The sequence below is a fragment of the Aplysia californica genome, unplaced genomic scaffold, assembly GCF_000002075.1.
Source record: "Aplysia californica isolate F4 #8 unplaced genomic scaffold, AplCal3.0 scaffold00010, whole genome shotgun sequence".
NCBI classification, from domain to species: Eukaryota; Metazoa; Mollusca; class Gastropoda; order Aplysiida; family Aplysiidae; genus Aplysia; species Aplysia californica.
In genome coordinates, this window is record NW_004797280.1 from 2,480,423 (window position 1) to 2,505,734 (window position 25,312).

General features: G+C 38.4%; 1 protein-coding gene across 1 annotated transcript in view; it reads right to left on the reverse strand.

Moving 5' to 3' along the window:
* Window positions 1–60: 60 nt before the first annotated feature.
* The window catches only part of LOC101855388 (E3 ubiquitin-protein ligase RNF126), a 27,940-nt gene continuing 2,688 nt past the window's right edge, over window positions 61–25,312 (reverse strand). The window contains exons 2-9 of the mRNA XM_035970154.1: window positions 20,557–20,606; window positions 18,836–18,905; window positions 17,451–17,677; window positions 16,391–16,447; window positions 15,764–15,833; window positions 7,863–7,956; window positions 7,177–7,292; window positions 61–5,370 (exon numbers count right to left, since the gene is read on the reverse strand). Coding sequence (XP_035826047.1) covers window positions 5,179–5,370; window positions 7,177–7,292; window positions 7,863–7,956; window positions 15,764–15,833; window positions 16,391–16,447; window positions 17,451–17,677; window positions 18,836–18,905; window positions 20,557–20,606 — 876 coding nt within the window. The 3' untranslated portion in view covers window positions 61–5,178. The remainder of the gene's footprint in view (window positions 5,371–7,176; window positions 7,293–7,862; window positions 7,957–15,763; window positions 15,834–16,390; window positions 16,448–17,450; window positions 17,678–18,835; window positions 18,906–20,556; window positions 20,607–25,312) is intronic.

Sequence of the window (25,312 nt, forward strand, 5' to 3'; positions counted from 1 at the left end):
CACAAAACAAGCGCTCCATTTTTATCTCCAACAAAAGCATTTAAACAATAAAGACCACTGCTAAGGATGCAAGTTCATGCAGGTTTATTCACATGTACAGGTCAATATGAATATGTACATCACACCACTTACATTGGCTAGTAGGAAAGTTTTATGTAACATCAGAGCTGCATGCCATTTCTAGTTTTGCCATGGTATGCAAGATGGAAATGTTATAAACCAGGTAAACCCAAAACTGGTATTTCCAGCTATCTTTAGGCATTAAAGAACAAAATATCAACATATTTTTTTCTTCTTCAATTTAACTCCTCAAAAAATAAAAACACCACCACAATGCTAAGACAAGACATTCAAGAGACACAAGGTAAAAGTGTTAATATGCTTTCTTAGTACGGCAAAAACCTAACTTGACGACCACTTGCTTCACCTGGATCTCTCTGGGAATTATTCTCCTGTAGTTATATTTGACCTTTGCATATCAACCACTTCTGTAATGCACTTAAGATCACTTTCAATCAAACCCCATCAAGCACAAAAAAAAAAAAAGAAACAGCCCCAGCATATGCCAACCACCAATTGTTCAAACAGCTCACTACAATATTTTGTCATTTTTTAACATTGGTAGTTAATACACGCTCTTGTCCTTAATGCTGAATGAGAGGCTGAAGAAATTTAATTCCCACTCAGTTTCATTTGCTTTGACTTTTAGTTGATTGCGTCAGCAATAATGTGCCATAATTTTTCGCGTTACCTTCATTAAGTTTGGTACGTCCCAAAAAGCAGTGTGAAAAAATTGATTGATCCACACCTGAACGTTATGCTCCCATTCTGTTATGAACATTTTATTAAATTTTTCACCAACCAGTAGCACCTAGGGGAGAGTCTGTTCAACAATTATGGATAGGGACGAATTCAAATTTTATCATGGCTAGGCCAGCTCTTCTTCCCATTCTGAACTATCACGGTGTCATTAACATGTCCAACATGCACACAAGACTCTCTTTTTTTTCTCATATTTCTCCAAGAAGTAGAAAGCTAGGTCCTCCCTGGGAGCTGGGATGGGAAAACCTTACCAAAACTCATCCGTGGACAAAACCCAAACGCAACCTATTTATGTGTTTTGTGTAATGAAAGAGGTGTAACCAACCCACTTGAGAATTGACTACACAGCTAATTAGCTGACATTGACCTTTATATGTCAGTGCAGCAACATGACATCCCACTTTCACTGCAAAGTTGCACACTATGGCAACCTTATGTAAATCAAATGACACTGCTGATCTTGATTAAGAAATTCACAGGGATCTTTGTTTCACATTATAACAATGATGATGCACTTTTATATATATGGCAATAACCATTCACAGGGGCAAAAAGAGGACACCTTACACAGGTTTTTACTGCATTATTCTTGCAAATTGTGGGTTACGAAATTACAAGCGCTTTCATCTAGGTATGGTAAAGAAGTTTTATACAAAGTCATAACATTTCAGGTATTGTTTCCTGAATCTCTGTAGAAATTAATATTCTGGATACATATGTACATCTGTTGGAGAGCTCATAATGCTCCAGTTTCAGATTCAAAAGATTCAATCATTTCAGGAAGAGAGAGGTCTTGAGAGTCTGCAAGCAGGAAATAATAACAGCCAGTAATCCGTGGACACAAAACGGCCCTGCCGTTGATTACTTATCAGAAATTCAAAGAATGTCAACGACACACAGTATCTGCAATCACCATTGGACCAGCTTTGTTCAATATTCTATTATAACTACAACAGACAAATTTCAAAAGGAACATCCAGATTTTAAAATTTTGTGAAGAATTTGTCCTCTCATGGACAGACGTATGTGCAGACCTGACTATTAACCCTATCTGTACGTCATGTTTTTCTATCGTATTCATACGATGTGGGGAACTCTGTACCATCACTTTCCAAAGAGGAAATTTCCTCCTTAATCCGATTCGTACGCTATACATAGCAGTCTGTCAAAATGATTTTTTGCGAAATACTGAAAGTCTCAAAAAATCTTCGTACCAGTACTGGAAGTATTCTAAAATGTAAAGAATACAACCCCAAATGCCCTCCCAATAAGTGCATTTATTAATGTTATTATATGTCACTGTATGACTACCCAAGACTGCAGGTTTGGAAACCTGCAACGGCCAAAGTATAGCATCCAAGGACATCAAATTTGTAGAACTATAGCAGTGTTTATGAGATGGATGTTGTATTGTCTGCATTTCTGTTATCAGTGGGACTTCTTATTAATCTGTTTTATTCTACCAATATCCAAGACTACCAAATTTGACGCAAAGAAAAGCTCAAGTTCTAACAGTGCTTTAAATCTAAAAATTCACAACAAAGTCACAAAGCAAAGACACACCATAAGTCCTCATAAAAAGTTCACAGTACCTTTTCAATGGGGATTTAAAAATGCAGTATAACAATACAATCAGTTTCATCAAATTAAAACTATTGTATCAAATGAAACAATAGGTGTTTTGAATGAATGTCATACTTTCAGCAATTTGCAGTATTGTATTATAATGTAAACATTATTCTCTGGTGACTGGGAAATATGTCATAAAGACTCATCTTTACACGGGTCATACTATGATGACAGACACTCCTCATTAACACGATGTAAAAAAAAATAAAAAATTTCTAGACAATGTAACACATTTTGAAAAACCATTATTAAAGCAGATACTTGAGTTCATGGATTTAAAAAAAAAAGTCTAAGAAGTTTAAAAATGGGTTTTCATAGACAAGATACTACAGTTTAACAATTGAGTTCTGGGACGGAAGATGAACAGAGCCTACAATGATTTGGCGCCAGCCTCAATATCAGTGGAATTTTTCAAACCAGTATGTATATATTCAAAGCACACTTCTTTAACAGCCCACAAATCTTTTGAAAACAGTTGAACCATTTCTTTTAAAGGGAAGTGGGCAACAAAAGCGAGAAAAATCAAGACAGCATTTATGTCCCAAGTTTTTGTGAAGGTATTGATTCATTTCACGGATGTCCACAAGATAGCTTTGGTGTAATAAAAGGGTTATAACTTGAAAAATTTCCGTAATTGGAAAATCATTGAGTTGAGAACTTTTAAACTTACGATTTTACTTCATTTTTTTTTTTTAATCAAAAGACTTTTAAGCACCCCCACACTTCTCATATGCTTAAAATATTACTATTAAAGGACACAGACTATTTGTTACTTAAAAACAATGATGGCACACTTGATAACATAAGACATTACTACAAGACAGATGAAGAGGAGTAAAACTTCACTAGTTAAGTGACTTTATCAACAAATGATTACAACAGCTAGCTCAAGTTTGACAGGTGAGCAGCAGAGTAGAACAATTGCAACAGAACAGCTTTAACAAATGATGAATACAGCAGTCAAGGACAGAGTAAAACATGCTTGCTTCAGGAGACCTTTAGAAAAATTACAAAACTTCACAGTCTTTTAATTAGTAACACTGCCAAATATTAAGGTTTTGAGTAAGTTCTCAAATCTTATTACAACTGAGATTAAGATTACCCAAATATAGCAACATTGGTATCGCATTTATACTCTTCACACATACAGACATGCATAAAGTTTTAAATAGATCTCATCAAAACACAAAATTGGGAACTATACATAGTGATGTTACAGTAGTCTCCGCCTAAACGCAAGTCATACAAAAGTACCCCCACTCAAACGCACGCTTTCGTCATATGACAGGCTTTCAACTACATAGTTTAGATATACAAACACAAGGTCACTTCCCCTAAACGCACACTTCGATCTGCAAAACCCGCCGACAGATAAAGCTTGACAAAGGGAAATTTGCTAAACAACCTAGACGGCATGCACCATGAAAACAAAGACAAGTCAGGACAACTGCATATTTGAATGCTCCTCATATAACACACAAAAAAGTGATGGACAGCATGTTCCCACCCTAGGAAGAGACTGAAATGTCTTCCGATTGGCCACTTGAAATGCATCTTTGAGAGAAGGTTCCTCACTGATGTTTTGGTGACTGTAATGTTTAGTTTGGCCTACGACCATGATAGACAACATGTGTGAATGCTGCAGAACAATCAACAGGCCTGAATATATAAGTTTAAAGATTTAGTCAAGCCATCAACTGAGCTCAAACTTACTCAAAAAACTTATTACTTTCCGGTACTAGTTCAATGATTCACTAGATAAAAGTTTCTTAGGATGTCTAATGTCATCCATGCATTTACCAAAATGAAATACATGACCGGATGTCGGGAGTGGTTGCTTCGAAAGCCGCATGGCTGAGCTCCCTTCCCTTTGACTATCACCAACAGCTTCCTCTTGCCTGTTCCCAACATGTTTGTGCACATCAGTAGAGTGAGTCAGTAGTCAGACTTTCTGCTTTTTTCCACCACTCATTTAATGCTTCTGTAGATGCAATCACGATTGGGGAATACTTTATAAAACAAGCCACACCGCCATATAATCAGTGGAAACGATCCCAACCCCAAGGAAGGTAACAATAATCACTTAAACATCAAGGATATGGGATGGTTTTTTCCCTTTCCCCCTTTGCACAGGTTCACATAAATGCACGCTCCATATAAACGCATTTTTGGGTGCCCTCCTGAGCACTGTGCCTTTTGGCGGAGACTACTATACTAGCATTCACACACAATAGATGCATTCACCGTCCTGTCAAGCACACTCTTTCATATCACAGAGCAACACAGCTATTCCTACCCATGCCATAGGTTTCCCATTCACGGGCACCATAACGTGAAGAAAATGGATGTTACACTTTCCATAAATATAAGCTTTGGGAAGGGGAAGGGGGAACCAACCGTACTAGTTAGAAGAAAAAAGGAGTAGAGAAGACTGAACTCAACCTTATCACAACCCAGGAGCAAAAAGTAGTAGGCAGTATACATGCATACTCTAGCTTAAGATTCAGCATATTTTTGAGCAATTAATTTCCCACTGCAGATATTTAAAACTACAGAAGAAATTTTCGATAACAAACTTATATTCATATTGCAGTTCTATGTTCAAAACTAATATACTTCCACCTGAAAAGAAACTCTCCTGTCTTTTAAATTTACAAAGTGGCATGGGCATGGAGTGAAATATTTTGAGGTTAGAGTTTCTGTGACATCCAACAAACAATCTGATGATCACGCCTGGTGATCATCCATAGAAGAAGACGAGGAGCCTGACGGACCCATAGATATGGAAGATGAGGAGGAGGACGAGGATGCTCCCTGTCCATCATCACCATTTCGAGGAAACACTGACGCAAAATCCACTTCATTTGTAGAAGTATCTTCCCCATTTAGGTCCTTCCGACACACTGGGCACGTGCCGTGCTGTTGAAAAACAGGACATTTTTTTAGTAAGAGTTTTACGGCACTTGCAACACAATAAAGTCATATAAGTGCCGAAGATTAGAGGTGTTACAAGAGAGTAACAAATACAAAAAAGGAGGAGAGATCACGATGATAGATGTTTGATAGGAAAGAAGGAGACAAACCACACCAGAGCACCCGCCAACCAACCACAAAAACAGGATGGTAATCTTTAAAAAGATATTTTTTTTAAAAACAAAAAACCCACAGAAGACATGGGAAAGGCTAATAAAAATAATAAACCCGTTATCCATTATGAGTTGATGAAGATTTTTAAAATCCAAGTAGGAAGAGAACGTATAGACCTTCGTAGTTAGCATGGTAAGGATAGTAAAGAAAATAATATCAAGCAACTTGTAATGATCAAAAACACAACTCACTCCAGGTGGATAAGACTACAAAATGAGTCCACTATGAGTCGCTTAGTCTCAATACCAACAGCTTGTACTTGTAGAGCTACATACAGTGTAGTTTCAAATAGACTTGTTACCTAAACAATTAACATTTATTTGATAACACCCAAGTACGACAAACACTTGCTCTACTGCTACATTAGAAAGAGCAGTCGCCTGTGCCCACCAGCAGCCTACAACAGCCAGTTATTTTCACGAGATGAGATTCGCATACAGACACATGATGGTGAAATGAAGTGCAGTTTTAGCCTACAGAACAGAGTGACAGAATTATAAAACAGAAAGAGGACCTAACAGACCCCCCCTCCCCCTATACAGGAGGAGGCATTGTACTCTAATCATCCATGCAAAAGGCGCGCGTTTCCATACAGTAACAACGTTTAACTTCAATCGCATGTATAAGGCACCCCCCCCCCCAAAAAAACAACAAAACCCTGCGCCAAGGTTGTCCATTTACTATTATTTTCTTAGGCCTATTCCTTTATCATCAATTAGAAGCCTCATGTATCACAGCAAGCACTTTAAGCCTAAGTGTAAAAAAAAAATACCCCCACCCCCTCCCCCCGGGCGTCCCATATGGGTTAAGTCCCGAAAAACACCTCGACAAAAAACGCAACCAGTGTGAATGAACTTTATTGACCTCGACAACCCGCGGTCCCCGACACACGCGCTTCTCACACAAGTCACACGTACAAGGTCATGTCATGTGATGCAAACAAAAGTTTCAAAGTCCCACTGACAGGTCTTGATGATGGGCCCGACTAACCAGAACTCGGACGAAGCTTGCTTGAATTTTAAAGCAACGGCAGAACAACAAATAGATTATTTTTAGGCCTGTCATAATTGCCACAGTAATCAGGCCATCACAGGAGAATTCTGGGTAACAAAAGCGAAAGTAGATCAAGAGAGAATCCAAGTCGGAGTTCAAAATCGATACTTCTTTGAAATAATGTGCGCGAGTCAACTAGGCTCCTACTGGATCCGGCATTGAGGTTTTAGAAAATAGCGTTCTAAGTTCCTGTCGATAAAAAGTCCAAGCAGTGCTTTCAAGCAAAAGAGACTGCAGAAATGTTTTCTCTCTAAGAATCGGACGCAACAGACACAACAACAAAAAATCAGGATACTGCCGACCGGGATGCTCGAAATTTGGGGAAAAAAATTGGGATACCCGATTAAATCGGGATGAGTGGCAGGTCTGTGGACTTATTCTATTTCAATATAATCCTCATTTTATACAAACAGCAGAACACATAGCATGTCCAACCATGCAACTATAAAGACGCTGATTGAAAAAAATCATCATATGTGCTAAAACAAGAACAGAATCTATGGCGATTTATTTCCAAATACTCACCATTTCTAACCACTTCACGATGCATTCTGAATGATACATATGGTCACAAGGAAGCTTTCTAACTTTCTGATATAATTCAAAGTCATCCATGCATATAGCGCACTGCAATGTCGCATCTGCAGAAAAAAAAGCACAATTTATTCTTAAACTGTGAATAGTACAACAAATATCATTTGATTGCAACTGGCACAATGGTGAAATGAATTGGGCCACATTGATAGAAAGTCAATTCTAAACAATTGTTGCTGATATATTGGGGGTCAGTACACATAGAAAGGGAACCATTTTTTCCATAAAAATAATGACTTTTTAAAACAAAAGGTTATTTTCAGATTGCACAAAAGTATCCTGAAATGAATTCTAAGAAAGAAAGAATACGTACAAGTACATTGTCCAGTGTTGTCTCATAAACAGAAATGGAAAAAAAAAACACTCTCCAGAAAGGTTTGGCATAATTTTAATAACAAAGGGTCATAAGCTTAGTCAAAAAATGAACAGGAGTGAGACGAAAGCACTATAAAGAAAACACACAAAAAATTCAGAAGAGGTTACAAGGACAGTTCACTAAGCAAGTTACAAAGTTAAAATCCCATATCAATGAAATGAAAAGGTGAGGAAAATTAATTAAATCTATTTCAGAGAGCAAAGAGTACAAACTGTATGCTACAAAGTGAAAAGGAACTCACCAATATGTGACTGATCTATGGTCACTGTGGGCAAGCTCTCAATTTTTTCTTTTTGTGCTGGTGGGGCTCCAGATCCTTCCAACTGGCTAAACAACTAAAAAAGTAATAGACAAGGTTAAGTTTTCGAGCAACTATGGAACAAAAAGGCAATTTTCATTTCCTTAACGTTGAAGTAGTAATTTTGGGATTCATTCTCCACAGAATTACATCAATAAAATCATGGTACTAAAATCATTATCGACTCAGGAAAAAAAAATTACATCAAAGGTCTGTGAAAACAGTGACATTGAAAGTGATTTCATTTCTACATCCAAACAACCTATATAAAATATGATTTCAAACGTCTTTAAGTAGCTTCAGGGAACATGAAAACTCATGAAGAGTGGTAATAGTGCTTCTACCATTGTCTTAAAAAAAGTTGAAGCCACATTCTTGATTCTGAAAAAGTATTCAAACTCTTAAGTATAACTGCAAATCCACCAGGTCATTCTGACAGTTGGGTCACAAATGAAAACTACATGTAAAACTGCACATGGACAATAATAAAGATCCAGTTAAGGGAATCTAACGAGACACCTGCAAAGACCAAAAAATCTCACACGATCTGACATCAGTGTGGAGCAGGACTCCAAAGTCTCTGCTGTGCCCTCTAAAAAAACCCTACCAACAACACACTACGAAATACTCTTTAAGTGCTCTAAAAAGACCTAGCTTTTGCCACAAGGGCCTGTTTAAAAAACCGTAACATTAAGAGAGTTTTTTATCTCTTAAGATCGTGGTTAGTAATTTTATCAATTTCTGGTGAAAGACAGAGAATGAAAGTAAAGTTTCAACTTTGTATTTATGTGGCAGGTTTCACAATTTGGGTTATAAAACATGACATATGATATACTGTTTGAAAGCTTAACATTTCAGGATACTAGAAATGCATATTTTATGAGCGTCAGCTCATGGCAGTGTGCGTAAGAGACCTTCAAAGTTAACTCCCCCTGATTCTCACTAAATGAAGAAGCTTACTGAAATCTTTCTGTAAATCACATAAAGTACACAAATACAACACAAAAATATTCACAATCCACCGAAGAACACCCTAACAGTTTACATAGGAAGAAAAAATGCTGGAAACCCAAGATTTATACCCAGATTACTCAATTTGTTACATAACCATGCCGTTAAAATAAAAAATTAAGTATAGTTAGTATTCTTTTATTGTCAAACAAAGCACAAAACTTTCCTGAGCTCTTTGTAATATGAAAAAGTAATTTAAAATGTATTAGAGTACAGGTTTTAATGAAAATTTACTGAAAGATACTTAGATAACCAAGTTAGAGGCTAAACGATAATTTTTAATTATTGGGTTATCTCCCCTGAAAATTGGAAAATATCATCATAATAATAATAATAATAAGAGCATTTGTATCCACAGCATGGGCCCAAGGCGTACACAGGAGATTAAAAACGCATTCGTACTAACACCATACAAATTCATCATGTGCGCACTTTTTGACAGCAACATTCTTTCAGACAATAAAAAATGCACATACAAAAAGGCAAAGGTACTGTCCATTAATTAAAATACTTCTTAAATAGATGTGTTTTGAGTCCCCTTGTGAAAGTTTTATTTCGCTCCTCAAATCATGAGGGAGAGTGTTCCAAACTGTTGGCCCAGAAAAAGAAAAAGCTCTCTCACCGTATTTCTTCAGTGACACACGAGGTGTTGAAATTAGTCTAGAGCCACTGGATCTTAGTTGACGTGATGGTGTGTATGGTACAATTAGTTCTTGAATGTATGTGGGAGACTGCTTAGTTTGGCCTTTAAAGCATAGTAGGGCTAACTTGTATACAATTCTCGCTTTCAGGGGAAGCCAATGGAGCTCTTAAAGTAGGGGAGTCACATGATGGCGTTTTGATTGCTTTAATACTAGCCTGGCAGCATTGTTTTGAATGCGTTGGAGTTTTGCAATTTTTTTAGGAAGGTTATTTTGCCAAAAATACATCACATAAGTATTTTACCATCAGCGCGATCAACTGCGAATGTCCATCCAAATCTAGAACGTTCGACTCAAATTGCGCGTTTGCGATGTTCTTTCGATCGGAATGATTTACTATTCTCATTATTTACTCCATTCTTGTTTTTTTTCATCTAGTCTTATATCAAAGTTGAATGAATAAACACAAAACAGTATCAGAAACTCCGATTTGATCAGAAAATGTGGAATATTTACGCAAAAACTAACATTCTTGTCGATCGTCATTAGGTCGTACGTCATCGGATGGACAACATTCTAAACCCTATTGCGGAGGAACCGTTCACACAAGAAGTCCAGACCAGCAACGAATATAAAATATCCGTCCCCGCGATTACGGGAACAAGGAAAGAATGAGTTTTCCGTCACGTGGTATCGATAAAGCTTTCTTTGTTCGCGGTCGATCGTCATTGACTGTCTGACGGACACTGGTCACATGAGATATATCGGCCTAAAATTTCTTAACCTATGACTAAAAAACAAACTTTTTTCAACTTACACGCTCAGAATAAGCGTTAGTTTCACATGGGGGCAAGTTTTCCACAGATTTCATGTAGAAAGGTAGGCTTAGATGGCATTTTGAGAGCATCCTAATTCAAGTGGACAGGTGTGATAAAAATGTTGCCCTATTCGATCCCAAGCCTAGGTCTAAGGACATGTAGGCTTGAAATTTGCTGTTGTAACAACTTTTCAAGGCTATTTTCCAAATTCTACACAATATTTTTGTGGAAACATGAGTTTTAGGCCTTACCCAGATGAACAATCTGACTAGACCTAGAAAATGGGAAATGGTGTCCTTCTGAAAAGTGACGATAGACGTCCTAAGATCATTCATAAAAAATGAACAATCACAAAATCAACAAATTTTAATGGTTTTCTAGTTTATTTGAAGCAAACACAACACAAACACAGTTTGAAAAATTGTTTATTTCAACAAAACATAAACTTATAGGCATTGAAACATCTCACCACCCCAGTGCGCATAAAATTGCGAATCCTGCCATATGCACCACCCTGAATAAGCCAGAAATAGTTTAGCTTGGTGTTCTTTACATCTTTTCCAATTTAACAATATGCTGCTTCCTACACAAAAAAAACTGAGACAAGGTTTTGTGTACATTTTGACAATATAGATCTTTTAGGTTCAACCGCATCTGTCAAGGACAATGGGGGCCGAGTTGTATACTATATCCAGAACTGCAACTGCCTATGACCACTAAACATCTGAGAAATTCTCAGAAATGCTCTTGAAAAAAAAAAAAGAGTTTGAGGGGGGAAAAAACAAGACCTGCCACTCTATGAAACCTCAAAATCAGGATTTCCGGGGGGAAAAATTGGGATTTGGTGATAAAAATCGGGATCAACAGCAAAAAACCTAGGTGACTACCAAGCTGACTTAAAAATTTTCCTGGAGTGTCCATAAATTATATATAGGCAAATATGCCCTCTGTGTGTCTTTGCGCGTGCGCGCATATTTTTTCGTTTGTTTTTTAAATTCTGAAGCATCACGTCGTGTCAAGCACTTCTAGTCCAAGTGTCTAAACCCCCCCCCCCCCATACCAATAAGTCCTGAAGGACGCTTTAACCAGCCTGCATGAACTAAAGTTGACCCGATCAATGGACGATCTCCAACACATGGAACTCACACGCCGAAGCCATGTCACATGATGTGAACACATGATTGAAACAGTTTTACTGATGGCCCTGACTAACTGCACATTCACACGAAACACTCGGACCAGCGACAGTCGTTCTAGGCTAACGATAACAGCCAACTGACAAAATGTACCAACAAATCTCTTATCCCTCATATGTATTCAGACCAAAGCAACGACAACAGCCGAGTGTTAGTCTTGTCAGCGCAGTTAGTTGTGTAAAGGTTAAAGAGAACGACTGTCGTTCGTCTGAATATTTGGTGTGAACGCGCGGTTTCTAGACCTCAGACGAGGCTTATTTTGAAAGTAACAGTGGAACTACGAATATTATAGATTATTTGTATGTCGCAAATTGTAACAGTTATCAGGCTATCATCAGAGAATTTTGAGTGCAGGCAAAGATCAAACATAACTTGCGGCAAGTCAACTACTAAATCCGGCATCGAGATTTCCCAGAATATTGCTCCGACATCCTACTGACAAAAGGTTCTACGTGTGCTTCCCTCGGTTAAGAAGAAGGCAGAGTAAGTTTTTAGAAAAATCCGTCCAAACAGTAGACTGGAACAAAAAATCAGGATACACGCGATAGAAATCGGGAAAATTGGGATGCTCGAGATTTGGGGCAAAAAATCGGGAAATCCCGACTAAATCAGGAATGAGTGGCCGGTCTGAAATAGCAATCATATAGACTCACGACAATTGAGATCTTCAGTTCTTAAGAGGGGCATAAATCACAAGCCTTAAAGGTATGTGAACAAATGGACAGGCCATGGGCAGAGGTAGATAATGAAGGAAAAAAAGAAAAGTAGAAAAACTTACTGCCCTTTATGAGCCAGTCATCTACCCAAACCATTATACAGGTTATTTCTCTAGGGCTATCATTTGTTAAAAAGCCAAAAACTATACTATCTAACCTATATGAGCCATTGCCAAAACGTGGGGAAAAACACACACATCTCACATTAGTGTGCATAAAATGTGATGCATTAGTATTTATTCCTCCAAAACGTATACACACGTCAAATATAGGATGTAGAACCTGCATTAGCAGTTTCAGACCCCATGTCAGCTTTATAATCTTGAGTTTGTAAATTTTGTGCCAAAAATGTTCGTTTTTTTGTGATTCCTGGAGTGTCATTTTGAGCACACCAATGCAAACTTCCAAGAATGTCCAAAATTTAGTATTTTTGGGTGGGTTTTTTTTAACGTGTGCTTTGATCCTATGCTATTTGTTATTGAGAAAGGTTAACTTGCTCAAGAAATCGGTTTATTTGTTTGCAAATAGACGAACAATTCCGATTATTTGTGCGTCTGTCGTGTCGTCACGGACTAGGTGTTTCAGAAAACACCATTATTTTTCAGTAGAATCACCGTAGCTGGTTAAATCTTTTTGCCTATCGTCGTTTATTCAATACTTCAAAAGCCGCGATGAGCGAAAGGAACATCGAGTTCCTAGATCTACGATTTCGGTCGGCTGTTTAACATTCGTCGTTATTGTCGTCAATTTGCGACGTGCCGGAAGTCCGAATTTCGCCCACTTTTGTTTTGAACGGGTCATCAACAGTGCCCGGATATAATTGTTTTCTCGAGTGACTTCCCCTTACCCGCTTCCCCAGAACAATGGAAGCAACGGGGGAAACAGAAAAACAAAAGTAGTCATTGCCTTCAGCGTCCGGTGACGCACAAGTATTTTGCGTTGAATGTGACGTACTGGGCTGTTTTGCGTGTTTTTAGGCTACTCTGTTGAATATTTTAGTGAAATTGCGTAGCAATGCCAATGAAAATTTAAATTGTCACTTTTGCCCCCTTTTTTTTGGTACCTAAGAAAGAATTTTCAATTCTAATAATCATGCTTCTTGAATTTTGAGAATCGGTTCATAAATAAAAAAGTTATGGGGTTGTAAAGGTCGGCAAAATATGGATGACCCACATATAGGAAAATACTCCTAAAAAGTGGACCACGCAGTAGCAGATTCTGTAAGAAAATCGACGATATCTCGGTAACTAATCCAAGTGTTCGAGAGAAACTTGGCTACCCGATGTGTTTTTGAGTGTAGAAATCATTTCTGCAGTCAGATTTACTACCAATTTCGTAGCTATTTTGTTATAATTAAAATTGTGGTGTACATATTACGATTTTGCGAAAAAGGGGTGTCGGGATGAGTCCATTTTATTTATAGCATCGTATCACAACATGGGATCTTTAAGAATATATGTCGGCAGCGTGACTAAATAATTGCAAAGCTTTTTATGATGACTTTAGATCATGCCAACCGTAAAAGATAAGTTAATTCAATCTAGCATGCCGTACAATTAAAAATTATTTTTCCCCGTTGAGACGCGAACACCCCGAGACGAGATAACCTCGCCTCGGAATACCCCCATTGCGATGTTACAGGGGAATAGAGAGAAAAACAACCGGATGCGCGCGCCCGCCATTGCCCTATTTCAAGTGACCAATGAACGGGTCCGGAATAGTCATGCGGGGATTTGTAGGTCACATACATTTGCCACGAGAGTGAGGGGAAAATGGCCGGTCTCCGTGCGAAGCCGCTTTGGATAGGGGGGTAGTCGTAGATTTACGATCGGGTCTAAACAACTACTTGACACAGAACTCTCAAATTTGAGCACACTATAGAGGATAGATAGATCTATTACCATCTGGGCGTTGAAATTCAAACTCCTTATAGTTTTCGGTGTACATGATACGAAAGTGTTCCCGACACCAAAAGTATAGGTTAATTTATGTGTACGAACTTCAACGTCCACATATCATTAGTTTGCCCTATTTTTTTATTGGTTGCCGAGTTTCATTCGGATTGGTTCGGAAATAGAGCAGACCGAGGTTGACAAAGTTAGTCACCTACGCTTCGGCCGGGTCTGCAAAATCGCCCGTAAACGGGGACCAAATTTTCGCCTCACGGGAAAGCCCGATTGGCATTGCTAAATTGCAGTGTTTACACTGGATTCCTGGAACAAGAGTGTGATGTGTGAACAAACTTCGAGAGATGGATCATTTCTGTGGTTATAGATTTAGCTTTTGTGCTCAGTGATGACGTTTGGGGTGACGTCATGCAGCCGTACAAGACTGACTGACGTACTAGAAATTACATTGTCCTAAGAGCAAACATTTTTAAAGTAATGAGTGCTCTCTTTACTCAAACAAATAAACAAACATGTCCTTGTTTATCTGTCTAACTCAAAAATACACATTTGTTCTTTGTTGGTATGATATACCTTTTTCCAATACATTGTGTCATCATTGTTATGTACAAGTAATATTTGTCATCATTGCTAATATCAATAAGTTTTCAACATATATTTCATACATGCAAGATTCATTTAGAAGCAAAATACGCCTTTCTTGATCTGTGTATCTCTTGGTGCAAATTTGTTCTTTGTGGGCATGATTTTACCTTTTCCCAGTACGTTTTGTCATCACTGTTATGTACGAGTACTGTTTGTCATAATTAGCAACATAATTGTGATCGTCCACTGTCTTTGATATGACATGATATCTGTTTCAAAGCAAAAGAAACCTCTCCTGGGTTTTTTTTAATTCTTAAAGTGCGCTTTTCTCTCTGGAGGCAAGACTTTTGTCTTTTCCTGTACATTGTGTCATCATTGTTATGTACAAGTCATGTTTGTCATCACTGTTATGTACAGGTCAGCTCAATTGATTTTGTGCTTTTGCCTCATATTAGTTTAAAAATTGTTTTACACATGTGTTTTTCTGGTACTGAGGCTTTGATAACTGTATTTATACAGCCTTTCACTATTGTGATGTGTTGTCAATGATAATGTCCAATGTGTATCCTTTCTTGTACATAACAATGATGACATGTTCTGTGCACTGCGTCATTGTTACAAAGCTTGTCATTCATATTACCATTATGAATGGAGTTCATAGTGTACAAAGTCTTTGTTTACTATACAAATGGAATTTAAAGTCCATCATTTGCCTCGCTGCTTATCTGTTTTTGTCATCACTGTTACATACAAGAAATACAGTGGTTGACAAACCAATAGACCCATATCTCCAAAACCGTACATCTCCTTGCTCTGATACTCTAGGAATATGAGCACTAAATGTCAATCTGTGACTGACAGAAAAGAGAGTCAAATTGGTAAGAAATTTTTTTTTGGCACCACTGAGTCTCAAGAGAGTCTCACGTTTTGGCAATTGCTCATATAGCTCATAGAATTGTTTATAACAAACCTGCGAAATGATGGCATCCAGACCTCCTGTGCCCCATGCATAATCCCCTGGGTTGCCATGTAAGTGAACACTGTGGGTAGTTAAACATATTTGAATAAAAAGCTCACAGAGAAGACCATTTGTAATCATCATAAATTGTAGCATCACAATAAGCACTCTTGAAACTTGATTGCTCCAAGTGCTGTCTATTCTTGTGCCAAAAATAAATTTTAGATCCCATGTTTACAGCAATCATACTTAATAAGTTGCGCAAATGTGAAAAATATATGAGTGAGACATTGTGGTGAAATCAAGTGCTCGTCAAAATAACTAAATTGAAGATACCGGTATTTTTCCACTGGTTTAGCAATTTTTATGGAATTTTTGTTTTTTGGCTCAACATCTTTTTCGCCCATTTAAAAACACTTTTCTGAGGGGATTTTACTGGAAATCACCAAACTTTTGCAGCCATTTTCTCAGTCAAACCTTTCAAGATAACAAAAAAAACTTTTAAAATCAGCTGCTTGAGCATTTAATTTTTACAATAATATATTATATCCTTCAAAATCTCCGACAACTAGGCGCTTTCTCTAGGCACACACACACGTGTTCCAAGTGAGATAAATTACTACAATAAGGAATACGTACAATGGGGGGCCTCCTCCCAGGTCACTGCCAAGGCGCTGTATCATGTAATTAATAATCCTGTGGAGTAATAAACATAAAATAAAAGTTCTTCTTGAATGCATAGCTTTTTTTAAAGCATACATATAAAAACAATTACTCTAACAATATGAATGAGCACTGATATTCCCTTCCGAGTGCAGGGAGCACAAACTTACTAAGAAAAGTGTTGTTATTTCCAAATGAGATGCCATTTCATTGCAACTGTGCTCTTTTAGAAGGAAACCTCTCGATATCCCTTACACTTTGGTAAGTCACATGGCATTCATGAAAAGAAATCTACCTCTCAATCCATTTGTTTCTAAACAACAGGAGCATTGATCACTTAAGCACAAGATCACTGTTAAAGCTATCACAAGAACAAAACCCATTGCTGAACATTCATCCTCCACAACAATCAGTATCACACAAAGGTAGGGAAAAGGAAGGGTCGATTCTTCATAACAATCAGTATCACACAAAGGTAAGGAAAAGGAAGGGTCGATTCTTCATAACAATCAGTATCACACAAAGGTAAGGAAAAGGAAGGGTCGATTCTTCATAACAATCAGTATCACACAAAGGTAGGGAAAGGAAGGGTGAATTCTTCATAACAATCAGTATCACACAAAGGTAGGGAAAAGGAAGGGTTGATTCTTCATAACAATCAGTATCACACAAAGGTAGGGAAAGGAAGGGTGAATTCTTCATAACAATCAGTATCACACAAAGGTAGGGAAAAGGAAGGGTCGATTCTTCATAACAATCAGTATCACACAAAGGTAAGGAAAAGGAAGGGTCGATTCTTCATAACAATCAGTATCACACAAAGGTAGGGAAAAGGAAGGGTTGATTCTTCATAACAATCAGTATCACACAAAGGTAGGGAAAAGGAAGGGTGAATTCTTCATAACAATCAGTATCACACAAAGGTAGGGAAAAGGAAGGGTGAATTCTTCATAACAATCAGTATCATACAAAGGAAGGGTGAATTAAGCGAATTAAGGGCATTCAACATAGCTTAAAAGTACTTTCTGTTTCTCACCCATGGAAGGTCTGCTGGCCTGGTTGGTGAAGGTCACCGGGAGTAAAGTGGAACACAGCACTCGGTGCAACACCTCTCATATCGTCATCCTCGCTCTCTTCTGTGTCTTCTGTTGGATTTCGTGGGGCTTGGCTTGCTTGGCGAGTGTTGTACCTGTGTCGCGTGCCCCACATGGTGCCAGGCCCTCCTGAATTACGGAGGGGATCCAGAAAAGCATTGCTAAGCATCTGAAAAAAACCCAGAAAAAAAACTCATTAGCAATTTTTCAAAATCCAATGGATTCATAGCTGTCACATTTGACCAAAAAAAAACTGAACTTTTTTAGAAGGAGAAAGCAGATTTTTTTTTTTAAGCAATGACCAATGACATCACAGCACATTTCTAAATATCACTTTTGTCAGGCAATTAATGTATCTTACTACTAATCGAGCTAAGGCCAAATTTTGCGAACAGTATATTCTCAGAAACTAAAGAATTAAAAAATATGAAACTTTGCCAGTACCCATAAATTGAAACGTAGTGTTGCACTATTGTATTTTCATTAAGATCAAATGTGTAAGAAGAAAGCCCATTTTAAGTTAAATTCAGTCCTTTTGTAGCGATCGCCATCATTTGCTTCGACATTGTATATTCACTGCGGAATGCCGACTGCGTCGAAGGATATTTTGTGTTCAGTTATACAATAAGTAGGTTTACGTGAATTTCCAGTTTCGGTCTCATGCCTTGGACTGTCTTCTCACAGCGGGTTTGGAGCGCTCGTTTAAAATAATGCTAGTCACACTCAATATTCATGACTATTAAATCAAAAATGTTAAATTTTCACTAAAATATGACAAGTCAGTTCACTGATTTGAAAAAAATTGTTATAATTTAAGATTTTCCCAAACTATCAAAACAAAGCAAAGGCACGCATAAACATATACTTGTGTTGTAGTTTTTCTATCAGCTCATGAACACTGACACTCCTCTCTCAATTAAAAATATTGATCATGTTCATGCCAACTTCATTTTGGATCCTTTGATCTGGTGCTGTATTGAGTATTGTTCACTTTACCATTAACAAACCAATCCAACCTCATTCTGCTGAAGACCTGACTGACAGCTAACAGCTCAATGACCCCCCCTCCCCCCATCAGTGATGCCCCAGGTATACTCTTAAGATCTTGCTCGCTCTCTCTCTCTCTCTCTCTCTCTCTGCCTGTCTCTCTCTCTCTCTCTCTCTCTCTCTCCCTCCCCACTCCCCGTCTCGCTGTGTTCAAATTTTGCAAAAACATTCTGTTATTTGTTGTTAGCCCATCTTCCAGCCAGGCATTCCATCATCACTATATGTACATGTACGTTATCAATCTCAAATACACTGTAACATGCAAAATGTTAACACTTACTTCTGCAAACTGAACAGCAGGGTCTGTGGGTGTGGCACTGGCAGAGGACTGTGGTTGTGCAGCTGGACCACTGAAAACCAAATTTAAAAAACACAACAAATATTACATTTTGAAGACAAGATCTAACTGTATTTATTGACTGGAAAAAAAAATGTCTTTCAGTAAAAGGGCTAACAAAGAAATCTGAAATTGGTCGTGAAAACTCACTTAGAAAAAGCAACTTTCAAGCTTAAGAGCATTTACAATGCAAGCTTGTAGGTTAATTAAATGGGCATGCTTTTGTACACTATAAAAATCAGTAATGCAAAAAGGTGTGTAACAGCTGTGGTGAAATACAGAACAATATTTATCTCACAAAGTAATACCACACTGAGTAAATCTAAAATGAAAAACAATTTTCAAAGGCCATATGGTTGGGTCGTTTGTAAATGAGTAATAGTAAATTCAATAAGAAAGATACATATATACAAGGTCCCTGCCATGAACTCTCAACCAAATTCAAGGAGATTTCTAGGAGGTTACAATGAAACCTTTTTAAAACTCAAGGAGATTTGGTCAAGAAATTCATCCCGAAAGCCTATTTCCCATATGCCTGACTTGTCCGAAAGCGATCGTAGTTTCAATTTTCCTCCAAAAATTTTGCTCATGTCCGATCCGGCAAACTTCAAGGAATTTTCAAGGAGGTTCCTCAAATTCAAGTTTTCAAGGAGATTTTTCCATGAATGGAAATTCAAGTTTTCAAGGACTCCTTGAATTCAAAGAGGCTCCAGGAACCCTGTATATGCAAAAAGAACACTGTAGCATACAATTGTATTCCATTCTCTTTTGACGTATGAAGAATCAGCCTCACACTGTTTCGACTGTACATGAAGTATGGGCAATACAAATTTCTTTCACAAAAATTATTGCTGTACATTTACAATTTAAAATGCTTTAACAAGACTGCCTCAACAGACATGATATCCGTTATAGTGGAATCCTACTAAAGAAAGGGATCACAGTTACAAGAACTGTAACTAAATGATTAACCAATGAGATTACTTTTAACAAATAAATTACCCACTAACTATTTTAACTTATCAGCTATTGCTATTTCCTTTTACGGTGATATTATTTGGGGTGACCTTATTTGGGCTATATGTAGTGTCCAAAATAATGTTTGTAACCACCTCTGGACTGTACTCCCCTACATAACCAAACATCCCTCCCTCAGAACCTGCAAGGCTCATAGGTTGCTACTCTGTATGAGATAGTTTACCTGGTCTTCATAGCCTCTTCTTAGTGACACTGACACTGTAGAATCTAAATTTCACACCAATAGATAGTAGTCTCACACAGGTTACCTAGATATAATTTGAGATGCACACAGGTAAAAATAATAGTAATGCTTATATTGAGTCTACAGCATGCTCCGTGCGTTTACAATTTAACTCATAATCGAATAGTTAGGGAAAAGAAGAACCCATATGCGGTTGTTTTAGCGCAGTGCATTCTTTTTGTTCAATCATTAAAAAATTGTTTTAGGATTTTGTTGAGGGTTGGAACACTGCTATAGCCAAACATGTTTGTCCGAATGCCTGTGTTACAAATGACCTTTTTTACTGTACATTACAAGAGATCAGGCTCTGGAATTTACAGCCTACTATACCCGATGAGACTGTCATAAGTGGGGCCCACTGTATGATTTAACTAAACCACAGTTTACAAAATATTGCACTTACCTTTCCATTTCCTCGATAAAACCACTGTTGCATCTTGAGCATGTGTAGGCCTTTTAATGACAGAGAAAAAAAAATTTCTTACATACTAAAACAAATTCAAGATCCAAACAATACTCAAAACAAACGTTACACAACACTTGTCCACAAAAAACAGATCGCAATAAGTTTTGAGTCAATTCTTTAAAAATCAGTAATCTCTCTGATTTTGGTAATTTATTTATAACTACCAGGCGTTTACCCTGGCCCAACCATGTGACAGACCTTCATAGAAGCTTTCCGGTATAGTCGAGAAGGTTCCTTAACGAAAACTTGTCTTCTGTGCATGTATGCCTAGCCTAGTCCCACTTCTCCCTCTCTCTCTCTTCGGGCGCTGTGGCGTCATAAGCGGTCAGAAATGACGACAGCAAGCAGGAACTCAACACTTGCCCGGGGGTCCATGAATAGTGCTGAGCGTGGGTCACTGAAATGTCTCAGCAGATGTGTTCTGGCATGATAGTTGGCGGGACATTTCAGGAACACATGGTCCATAGTTTCGTCCTCCTCCTTGCAGGCTCGACAGGACGGATCTGGCGCAATTTTGTGGAGATATGATCTCAGCTTGGGCGATTTTCCACCATTTCTCATTCGGAAGAGAATCCGGCGGTCCTGTCGTCTGAGCGAGGCTTCAAGCTGGTATGATGGCGGCTGGGCGAACGGCAGTTTGGGTTTCGCCTCTCTTTTCCACTTTGTCAAGTTCTGTATCACTGGTCTTGATCAGTATTCCGTTGCCTCCACACTTGGTACCATATTTAGCTGAACCGTCAGTCCAGACTTCTACACCGGGCAGGGGGAGCAAACGAATGGTAGCCTCTGCTGCTGCTTTCCTGACGGCTGGTTCATTAGCATGCTTGCAGTCGACAACGAGACCGGTGCTAAAGGTCATGTTGCATGATGCAGCCTTCCATGGTTGTATGGGGGGTAAAACAACCAGTTCCTCACATGGGTACATACCTAGTTCAGTTTCAGCTACGAGGTTCTGGGCATGCTTTCTCCAACTCAACTTGCCTGTCCGCATGGACACTGATTTTGTTGCGGAGGCTCTGCGTTGATTCGTTGCAGGCAGACGCATGGACTTCTTGAGTGAAATAGCAGTCAAGGCATCAGCTCTATGCCTTAGGGGTAAAATGTGTGCAAATTACTATGGAAACAAGCTTAGCAGTGTCGTTTAAATACTATTTTGACCAGTGTCACGAGAAATTACCTTGGTAACTACGAACAAGAGAGGGATTTAAGACTGACCCAAAATGTCACATACACAGAGTGGTGGCCCCTCCATGCATATTTATTGAGTTGAGTGAAGGATGCTAAATAAAATTTACCATCAGCTTTCCTAAAGTTTTCAGTTAGTTTTATTAGAGGTTTTACGGCGCTCACAACTGCATAAGGTCATATGAGCGCCAAGGGGTGGATGTCAACAGAGAAGTCCTTACAGGGAATCAGACTTACACTGCTCACCTCTCTTGCTTCAACAGCACAAGGTCTGCTTCGACTATCAAGGCACCCCGGAAATAGCGGCTCACAAAAGTGTGACAAACATACAAAAGAAGTAGAGGAAAAATGACGATAGGATGAGGAAAGAAAAAGCAGCAGTTCCCTGTTGAGCATGACATTGTTCGATCAACCCATTTACAATTCTACTGTGCATTAGAACGAGAAATGTCCCCCCTATGGGAATGGCCTAAAGACACTTCAGTCAGTGGCACCGCCCCGGGAGGTTGAAGTTTTCGGAAGACTTGATTCCAAACATAAAAAGAAGAATGTTTGATGAACAAATGTAAGCCATTACTAGTCCACTAGTTTAAAACGAGGACATTTTAGCTTTCTTGGTCACAACCAATCTTTTACTCATATTCCGAAGACATCAGATTTGGACCAAGATTTAAGATGATTTCTAGTTCTAGAAGCCAATTATATCAGTATGAATAGAACTGTAGCTTCAAACACTTTTTTAACCCTCGTCCTGCGAGAGCCGGGTTTATGTCTCCCAATTGAATGCGTATTTTGGCAACTCGCCTTCCGTCCAGTCCAATATCAGTCCAGCTCTGGCTCAGCGCATGCGCGCCTAGCATCTCCCACGTGATGACCGGGTCCCATATTCCCGCAGCTCAAGTGTGTGTGCGTCAGTCTGCTTGAATTTGTGTGCGTTTCTGACCTACTTCTAGAATCGCCTGCCTTAGATCTTAACTGAGGCATATGTGTCATTCAAAACACGCCAAGTTGGTAGTTCTAGATGTTTATCCAAAGAAATTTGAACAAATTGACCCACTTTTATGACTCGAAAAGATAGCCAAGAAACAAGACTTCCATTTTTTAATACACAAAATCTTTCAAACGAGCTTGATTTTATATAAAATGATCATCATCATCATCATCCGGTGCCTTGTTGACTGGCTTGGGTGATCATGGACCTCTACTTCCATCTGTCTGGCGTTGCAGCAATGGAGTCTGTTGATCTTGCTGCTCCCAGCCATGTTGTCATCTTGCCCAGTATCTTTTCCCTTTGTTTGCCCCTGCCTCTCTTTCCATCAAACTTGCCTGTTGTTACAATATTCTCCAATGCTTCTTTCTGCATTGTGTGTCCAATTAAATTTGTCTGTCGTTTTCGTATATTCGTCATAAGCTGTCATCTGCAATTTTCTTCAACCAAGACTTCTTCATTTGTTTTTCTAGCTGTCCATGGGATACGCAGCATGCGTCTTACGAACCATAACTGTGTCGCCTCAATTATTCTTTCCAGCTGTCTATTGATTGTCCATGCTTCACACCCGTATAGGATTGCTCCGATGTAACTTTTCAGTACTCTTTTTCTTGTTTCCAGTGACAGATTGATGCTTGTGAGTATCTGTTTCATTTTGTGGAAGGTTACTTTTTTGCTTAGCAAATGTAGCTTTTAATTTCGGTGTGGCATCTGATTATATTTTATGGTCCCAGATGATATACCTGATAAAAATAAGCTAAGTTTTGAATACCATTGTGCAGGTAAAAAGAACAATTTGAGAGCACAACATTCAGAAATTGACCTATATTATTCCTTTTCAAACTCCAAATCATCCGTAACAACAAAAGTGTCCAAAAAGGTTTATTCGAATGGATGTAATCGTAATGTCTTATCACAGCTTATGGGAGGGGGTTTTATTCAAACACTGTTCGTAACACTTTATAAATAGTCATTGCCAAAATGTGGTGAAAAACACATACATCTCACATTAGAGTGCATAAAAAGTGATGCAATAGTATATTCCTCCAAAACTTACACACACGTCAAATATAGGATGTAGAATCTGCATTATTAGCAGTTTCAGACCCCATGTCAGCATTACAATCTTGAGTTTACAAGTGAATTTTGTGCCAAAAATGTTCGGTTTTTTTAGTGATTCCTGGACTATCATTTTGAGCACACCAATCCAAACTTCCAAGAATGTCCCAAATTAAGTATTTTGAGATGGTTTTTCTTTTAATGTGTGTGCTTTGATTGTATGCTTGTTATAAAATTGTCATTGAGAAAGGTTCATTTGCTCAAGAAATCGGTTTATTTGTTTGCAAATAAACGAATAATAATTCGGATTACTTGTACGTTTGTCGTGTAGGGAGGCTATTCAAACAAACAGAAAAATCAGAATTTCAGCTTTGTGGTACAGAATCCAGGACCCAAAGCCAGATTCTAGATTTGTTTATCGGCAAAACAAGAGCAGTGCTTTCTGAGAAGTGAAATTTTAGTTTTCATAATTTAAATGTCCAAAAACGAAATGAAGTGGTTATGCGTACGGCTCTCGTGCACATAGCCTCGTGGCTGTGCGTATGGCCCTCCTGTATGTATGCATAGCATCGAGGCTATGGCTATGTGTACGGCCCTCCACTAGTCTTTGTAGACTACCCATAAACTATTAATAAACCAGACACTACAAGTGGAAAAACTTAAACCTTGGAAGCACACAAGCCCTTTATAAAGGGCGTGAGCCGGACTACCAGGGAAGCGCGCAGACTCTATAGCTGACCTACTTCGATAGGGAAGCGCGCAACTATAAAGGGCTTAAATACTGACCTTTTTTAAAATGGGAAATTTCAGTATTCCTTTTATGATAATGAATAGTAAATTACAGGTCAAAGTTATAAATAGTGACTAGTGACTTTGCAAGGTATCTTGACCTAGTAGAGCGTCTCTTGGCTAAAGACCGTACATACACAAGATGGTTCACTCAGCCACAAAAGTGTCTGCAGAAGTCCGCGCATTAGTTTAAATGACGCTGCAGTCTTTGTTTTGAAGCTCTCTTTTGTTTCTCCAGAAGAAAAATAGGAATTAGCACAGTTTGTTAGTTTCACTTTTAGTAGGCCTAGATCTATATATTTTCACACAATAGGGGCGGGTATAGGGTAACTCTTTCGTGAAGTCTGCACTTTTTCGAAGAGGGTGCCACCGATTTTTGAGAACATTTTAAAAAATTGGCTCAAATACAGTCCAGGAGTGAACTATCTTGTACATGATGATCTTTGTCTTGGCCAAGATATCGATCGATAAAGTGACGCGGTCCAGCTGAGCGATTATCAAGGCCGGGAGGGAAGGACTTCCGTAACGAGCGACCACCCCAGCCTACGCAATAAAGAAGGGACTTTTGAGTGGGATAAGTAAAAGATAGGGTTTAGTATTTGGTTGGGCAATAAAGAAAGTAAAGAAAGTAAACTTAATTTGTGTTACTTTGTATTCCTATTGCCTTCCTTT